Here is an 8,278-nt window from a genome sequence, read left to right as displayed (position 1 = left end):
TCTTCCCAAGCTCATTGAACTTTTAGCAGTGGATGCGTCAGAAGCAGTGGATTTTCAGCCAACAATTGGTTTTGACGTACGATGGTATGTGTGTGGGTACTACCTCTAAGGAAAACATTTAAAGTAATATTTGCAGATTACACTTATGTCAAAATTTGTTCAGGCTCAAAGGAATATTAAAATAGAATATGAATTATGTCCTTAAGCTTAAAATTCACAGGTAGTGAAAGCAACAACTCTGATTGTCATGAACAACTTATTGATAGTACGTTTCCTTCATTACAGTGTTGGTCTTAAATGTAAAAGCAATTCAGAACAAAAGTTTCTTTCAGAATGTTCCTTTGAATATTTCATTTTTTTTGAAAGACCAGATGATTTCTTGAGCTGGTCCCGCATGATCACACTTGCTCAAAGAACCATGAGACCCAATGCTACTATCCAGGTATGAACATCTAGGTAATTAACAAGAGAATCAAAGACATATTAAACCCCAGGCTGCTTCAAAAGGAACAGAATTCAACAAAATTCCTCCTGAACCCAAAGAGAGTGTATAGGTTCGGAGAGTCAACAGAATACATATACTGTATGCCCTCCAATAGGTCATCCTTTGATAGTTGTGCGATGCTTGCAGGTTGGAGGAACACATTTAGAAGCCTCATAACAATTTAGAGTTAGATAAACTGTTATATACCGAGTTTAGGTATGATCCTGTTTAACTAGTATGTGCATCTCACTCACATAGTTTAACTATGTGGCATAGCCCAGAAGCGACATAGTTCCTATGTTTATGAAGGTTGTCAGTCCTTAAAGGTAACACCCTTATACCCTTAAAAAACTCACAGAGTTTATAAACTGGAGAAAAACCCAGCATGGATCAGAACCGAAGGAGCCTGTCGGATGAGTGGCGATACGTCTTCTAGGCAATACATCAAGTCCATTTGTAGCAATCGTTCAGTTGCTTTTGATCGTCTTGGAAACCTGATAGTCTATGATAAAATTTTGATTTTTAACCTATTGCATTAACCAAGGGTATGTAAATTACATCTAAAGATTCTTCCCAGAATATTTCTTTTTAACCATGGCTGATGCTGATGAATGTTTTGGCAGAAGTACCATAAGGGTGTGCTAGGATAGTCACAGTGCTTCTGGATGCGCGGAATAAAAACATCGCAATAGCAGACTAACATAAACATTGTGCTTCCTATAAAATCTATTTTATTGTAGTATTACTTCCTACACATTTTAGAAATAACTCACTGTCTGTAAAGCGGGATTGATTATAGAAATACTTTTTCACATCTTTTTTGTTTACATAAAATATTTATGTAAAATATTTGCTTACATAAAATAGTGTGCACTAACATTGCAAGAATGTTTTCTCCATTTCCCACAGGTATTTGATTGTACATCTTAGAATTAAGGACAAGTAGTTATTTGAGTTATGTTAACATTTTCAGGGATATTCTATCCGGTTAAAAAAACTTGCAAACGAAAATGTAGTCGAGTACCGTACACCAGTTTTCAAACATTAATCATTGTTTTTTAAGTTGACGCACATAAATGTTAAAATGGAGATCAGCAAATTGCGATCGGCAGAAACAAACGATTCAAACTATATAATGAATTGGGTTCTTCCCCGTATGGGGTAGAACACCATTTTATTCCGTGTTCTTTTCAAGTTCTGTTAAATGAGTGTATTAAAAGGATTGTCGTTTACTACACACTGCCTTCCACTACGAGGAACGCATATATTAAAACGACTGGATCACATGGGTTATCGTCACTGAACAGCTGCACCAGTTTCCCGATTCCATAGAAACATTTAAAAAAGGACAAACCAGCCATCACGGAACTTCTGCTATGCTGATCAAAGTTCTAAGGAAAAGAGACCGACCAGATTGTCCTTGCATGCAACTAGGGATGCGGAAAGAATGTTGTCACACTGTTACAGTTGTGAAGCGGATGGTTGCTCCGGACGTTAGAAACTAACAAATGGAACAGCAAATGTATTTTTTGTGCTGTTGTTGCCAAAGCGTTTCCCCCTCCTCCTCCTCCTCCTCCTCCTCCTCCTCCCTTCTCCTTCCGTTTCCAGTTTCGAGATTTCGTGTCACTGACATCACGTCGACGGTGACAAGAACATCGAGAGCGAGAGCAGAAGTGACTTTAAAAATCAGACACTGCCCAGGGCTCGGCTTCGTCTGGGCGGGATTACTGAGCGACCTTCGGGACTGATCCGGTTTGGGAAAGGAATATGCCACGCTAGTGAAGGATTAATGTGTGGAAAAGGGTAGAATTTGAATGCGCGGCGCATTGCCGTTGTGCTTGCTGCGATAAACTATGAAGATGCGGTGAAAGTCTTTTGCACTTCAGGTTATTACCAGAACATCGACTGAAAGCGATTCAATTGATTTTGGCTTCGACTTCGTGCTCCCACTTTTGGTCCTACATTACACTTGGAAGGAGCGGATTGGGATCTGGCCTGATCCCATTGCAGTCCCCCCACCCCGGAAAACCATTCCACTAATCTGAGGCTCCTCAACTCCGACTGACGTAGCGTTTTCTCTTCATTTATCCTCCTCTCCGCCGGCCATCAAGTTTCCTGCCGAGTGGATTTGTCTCCAACCTCTACAACCCGTACAGCTGAAAGCTTCTGTCCCAGTTCTGTCTGACGGCGCGATGGGGAGTATTCCTTATGGCTACTTTTTCTGGCAGATGCATCTCTGTTCTCCAGCACCACCCTCTTACAATTACACATTGGACAGATCATAGCCACGGGCCGGGGCAATCTTCATCTGATCCTGATCATCCTTACAGCTGCAGTATTTGTGACCTTCCGAACTGCCCGCTTCCTAATTTCTCCAATCCAATCCAAATCCCACCCCCGTCCTAAACTCTAAACTTGACTGAACTACACAGGGTCCTGTTTAATTGAAGTTTGCTTCACTCTCTTTATAGTGCATCTCCACCTCCTTACACATAAACACATTTTGTGTGTGTGTGTGTGGACGGGACCTCCTTTTGCCTTTTCTCCCCGGTCTGGATTTTCCCAACTGGATACCACCTTCCTTCGCCGAAATGAAGGCCTCCGGTGTGAGGAAGATTTGGAAGAACGAGAAGGTGGATGAAGCCCAGGCTTTGGCTCGGAGCTGTGCGGGGAGACCAGACTTCCAGCCTTGTGACGGCCTCTCCATCTGTGCCACGCACAGCCATGGCAAGTGCTTCAAACGGCACTGGTGTTGCCACTTAGGATGGTGTCACTGTAAGCGATATTCGTTAATGTTTGCCTCCGATTAGCAGAAGTGAAATGTCAGTTAAAATTATATCGTGGTCCGCATTGATTTGGTAATTATACTGTTTAGCATGCAATCCTCAAAATGTTAACAGATTCTGAAAATATTTATCCTCTTCTACGGCAAACGGTGCTCTTTATAGCTCTTTTAAAGCCTACCTGCCGTCCTTCCTTTAAATTGAGGAAACGGCATTCGGATGTGTGTGAACAATGAACACACACACTGAAAAATATACACACTGCTCGTTTAGTTTTTATTCTAACCCGTTATAATTCGGAGTTTAAAGAAATATTCTGGCCATCTAACTGCTGTAATGGCAGTTTCTATGCATCCTATCGACAGAAAACACTTCAGTCCCTATAGTACCGCCATCAGACCTAAAATAATTAATTTACAGATATAAATAATTTATACTAAAAACTAAATTCAATAGTAGACAAGGCAAAACATCAAAGCATCAAAAAGGGAGAATGTTTTAATCCCGATTGGATAATTTGAACCTGTAATCTGGTTCTCTGCAAAGCACGTAACGGTGATAAATTGGGGCCGTAGTCATTGCTGAATGTCAATTGGCTGACAAGGCTTCCGATGCAAAAGATTGTTGAGTTTTGTTTGAGTCCTGACGGAGGGTCTCGGCCCGAAACGTCGACTGTGCTTCTTCCTATGGATGCTGTCTGGCCTGCTGCGTTCCACCAACATTTTGTGTGGGTTGCTTGAATTTCCAGCATCTGCAGATTTCCTCGTGGTCGAATTTTGTTTGTTAGGCTCCTGCTGAGGTAACCCTTCACACAAAAGTAACGGGAGAGGGATGGTCAGTTTAGAAATCTGATATGGCAAAGGTCATTTTAAGAATCAGAGAAGGTCATGTGAGTGAGTCAGTGTAAGAGGAAGCCAACTCTACTCCAATTCCTTCAAAGCTGGAGGTATAATTTAGCCTGAAAATGGGGTGGGGGTGGGGGAGGAATAGTTTATATGAAGCTGGGTTTGCTGCATTCTTATGAGTCGAAGTTTGGTGAATGCAAGAATTTTAACTATGGCACTAGTCAGCCATTTGTTGTCAAATTCAGAAAATGGGGAGCTTAGTGAAACTTCAGTGAATCTTTGGCTAGCAGTCTAACAGCCTCTACAACAGCCAGATTAGACAGAAACGAAATTCAACACATCAGGCACCAAACTTAAGGCATTGATTTAATTTAAAAATATTACTACATAGTTATTTTGTTAAATGACTGCAAGTAATTATCTATTGAGTATTTGGTGTTTCACGTAAATTGGTATAGCATACCTGCTCGGGAAATCACTTCATTAATGGAGTGAACAGAATGTATTCTGTAGTCCTAATATATTCAACCAAACATAGGCTTGAGAATGCAAGGCATGGTTGAGAATTTTATTGAATTTTCAACCCCTCCTCAATCACCTTGCAAAGGTAAAGGTCACTACGTCATCCTCTGCAGGTTGGTTTAGTTCACTCCCAATTCCAGCTAGTTTTGAAAGAAAAGGATAGTATCACAAAAAAAAGTCAAAGGCAAGATATAATAAGGAAGGCAATCATCCTTCCTAGTCAACCCATAGAGTCACAGAATGGTTACAGCACAATAAGAGGCTATTCAGCCCATCTTATCCAACCCTACAAGAGCAAATCTCTACTTTCACGTGAAGGCACTTTCTGTGGAGCCTTGAAATTTTTTTCCTGTGTAATATTTATTCCCCTTTTTTGTTTTAACACCTGTGATCTCTAATCATTATCCCCTCCACAAAAGCAAAAGCCTTCCACTACACTCTATCCAGAGTCTTCATTATTTTATATACTTCTGTCAAATCTCCTCTGAGAGAAACAGTTCTAGACACCCGAGTCTGTCACAGAAAATGTAATTCCTCATCCTACAAATGGTACTTGTAAGTCTTTCCTAGACTCTCTCTATCACATCCTTTCTATAATGTGGTGACTAAAATACAACTCCAATTTGCATGTAGATGAATTTAAATCCTATGCTTATCTTTTATCCAGTGTCGGAAACTGCACTTTCATTGTTCAAACCAACACATTGTATTTAACTTGCTCGAAATTATTTATGATTGTAATGATTGGTACAAGAGCTTGTATTAGTCACTACTTCTTGGAGTCCTCATTTTTTTTCTGGTCTTTCAGTGACCTAATGGGAGAAATAATTCTCATGACTCCTTCTCACAGTTCTTTGAATTGAATACCTTGTTGAATCATGAGTTTTAAAAGCACATATGAGGTCACTGGGCCCTTGAATCCATGCTGGTTCCTGTTCGAGCATTCCCAACTGTCTAATCTCTTTAACCAGACTGAGATGAGGAGGTATTTCTTTTCACTAAAGTCTTTGAATTCTCTTCCCTAGGGAGTTGTGAATGCTGAGTCACTAAATCCATTCAAGGCTGATGAAGCTCTATGTATTATTCCCTAAGTGCCCATCAAATTTCCCTTTGAATGCACTAAAGCAGGGTTTCCCAACCTGGAATCCATGGATCCCTCAATTAATGGTAGGGGTCCATGTCAGAAAAAAAGTTTGGAACCCCTGCTTTAAATGAAATTAGATATTAACCATTAATAAGAAAATCACCTCCCTTCCCCCTTCTGCAGTCCAAGAATCACAAATGTGATGAGTGTAGTAATGAAGTACAGTGGCAGACACAGTTCAATTAAATTTTATACTGAACTCCCACTACTTTACTCAAAAGGTTACCCAATGCTCCTCAACTCAAACATTTAAAATCATTTCATTCTGCATGATAGCCATATCTTTATATCTTTTTTACAACAACATTTCTTTGTGTCATCTTGTCAATTAATGGCAAATGAGAGGCAACTTTGTTGCAGCAATGATTCTCCTGTAGAAAGTGTATCCAGAAGGGCCAAGTGGCCTTATCTTTTTGCATAGAAATGGAGACCCTCATCATGAGGTGCATCTGTGCCTGGATTTTGAAGAACATGCAGTTGTGAAAAATAGTAGAAAGAGGTGGTATTGCCCCTGAAACTAGTTCCACTAAGATCTCATCTGATTTTTGGCTTCAAATCTATTTTCTTGTCCAATCTCTCAGTGTTCCCCATAGACCAAAAATCTATCTACATCACCCTTGAATAGACTTAATGACATAGCAATCACAATTCCCCAGGGTAGACAATTGACAACCTTCAGCTGAAAGAAATTCCCCCTCATCTCAGCCTGGTAAAAGGTCACTAGATGGTACTTTGTTAGTGCAGGTTTTTTTAAATTCCCCCTTTCTACCCTAATTACACACTTCATTACATTATGAGATTAGCTAATAATTCGCATACAAGAAGAGGGGACTGCAAAGTTGGAATATTTTCAAATGTGTGGTTATAAAAGTAATGAAATTATTTATAAAATGTAAATGAGAAATTTTGTATTCTGGTTAATGGAAAGCTGACTGGTTTTCAAATTCAAAATTCATAAACCAACCATCAGCTTTAGAGAGGGGAAGAGGATATTCAGTCCTTTGGGTCCTTACTGACTCTTCAAAGGAGCTATCTAAGTCAACTGAGTCTCCCGCACTTTCCCTGAAGCTCTGCAAATTTTTCCATTTCAACATTTTAAAGAGAAACATTTGGACTGGTATGTGGATAGAAAAGGTTTTGAGTGATATGGTCCAAATACAAGATTAGGTTAAGTAGGCATCTTGATCTGCATGGGTGAGTTTCTGTGCTGTGCAACTATCAATTTGAAATATTTTAAATTATTTTGCAATCTGTTTCACTATCCTGTAGGAAGTGTGTTCCACCTCATAATATCTATCAAGCAGAACTCTACTTATCTCATTTTTTGTTCTTTGGTCATTAAATTAAATTTGTGTTTTCTATTCATCCACTCACCTGTTAGTGGAAACATTCATTTTCCATTTAAACTCTTAAGTAGTTTGAAAGGAAATACCATCATTCTTTGAATCTAATGAGCAGAAACAGATATTAAACTCCAGATGAGACCCAAGTGACTTATAATGGTTCAGTAGAAGTTCTTTGCACCAATTCTCAATGCCAATCAATAAAGCCAAACATTCCAAAAGCTTTATTAACTTCTCATATCAAATGATCTGTGTGTGTATATATGTGTGTGTGTGTGTGTGTGTGTGTGTGTGTGTGTGTGTGTGTGTGTGTAGGTATATATATATCTCGATATAGATATAGTCGATCTCTGTTTCCTTCAGTTACTGCACGCAGCGTCCATTATTAAGGACCTCCAGCACCCAGGGCATGCCCTTTTTTCACTGTTACCATCAGGTAGGAGATACAGAAGCCTGAAGGCAAACACTCAGTGATTCAGGAACAGCTTCTTCCCCTCTGCCATCCGATTCCTAAATGGACATTGAAGCTTTGGACATTGCCTCACTTTTTAAAATGTAGAGTATTTCTGTTTTTGCACATTTTTAAATAATCTATTCAATGTATATAATTGATTCACTTGATTATATATTATTATGTTTTATTTTATTTATTATTTTTTTCTCTCGCTTTCTCTCTGCTATATATTGCGTTGAACTGCTGCTGCTAAATTAACAAATTTCACGTCACATGCTGGTGATAATAAACCTGATTCTGATTCTGATTTAGTTTACGTTTACTCCCAAAACATATCTCCACACTCTTATGTATTAGATTTCATTCTCTATGTGTCAGGCCACATCAGCAATCTGTCGATATCCCTGAGAAATCACTTCACTGTTTAGTCATAGACATACTGCATGGAAATAGAGCTTTTGGCCCAACTGGTCCATGCCAACCAAGATGCCCATCCAAGCTAGTCCCATTTGTCTGAATTTGGCCCATACCTCTCTAACACTTTCCTGTCCATGTACTTCGGTAGCTTGTTTCCTATACACATCACCCTCCACATGAAGAAGTTAGCCTTCTAGTCCCAGTCATTAAAGTCTATTGTATATCATTTTTCCTGTAAATGCTGCAAGAAAATGAATCCCGAAGTAGTATATAGGTAGTATACATG

General features: G+C 39.4%; 1 protein-coding gene across 2 annotated transcripts in view; it reads left to right on the top strand.

Annotated features, from left to right (window-relative positions):
- The first annotated feature begins 2,097 nt into the window (after positions 1 to 2,097).
- Positions 2,098 to 8,278, top strand: part of LOC140198599 (UPF0524 protein C3orf70 homolog) — a 30,108-nt gene continuing 23,927 nt past the window's right edge. The window contains exon 1 of one of the 2 annotated variants that reach the window (XM_072259597.1): positions 2,098 to 3,211. In XM_072259597.1, coding sequence (XP_072115698.1) covers positions 3,076 to 3,211 — 136 coding nt within the window. In that variant the 5' untranslated portion in view covers positions 2,098 to 3,075. Of the gene's footprint in view, positions 3,260 to 8,278 lie in introns of both variants that reach the window. The other variant, XM_072259596.1, reaches the window with a different exon arrangement.

This window comes from Mobula birostris, chromosome 6, assembly GCF_030028105.1.
Source record: "Mobula birostris isolate sMobBir1 chromosome 6, sMobBir1.hap1, whole genome shotgun sequence".
Lineage (NCBI taxonomy): Eukaryota > Metazoa > Chordata > Chondrichthyes > Myliobatiformes > Myliobatidae > Mobula > Mobula birostris.
The sequence above is the reverse complement of the archived record's forward strand: the minus strand, read 5'-3'. Positions and strand labels throughout refer to the sequence as shown.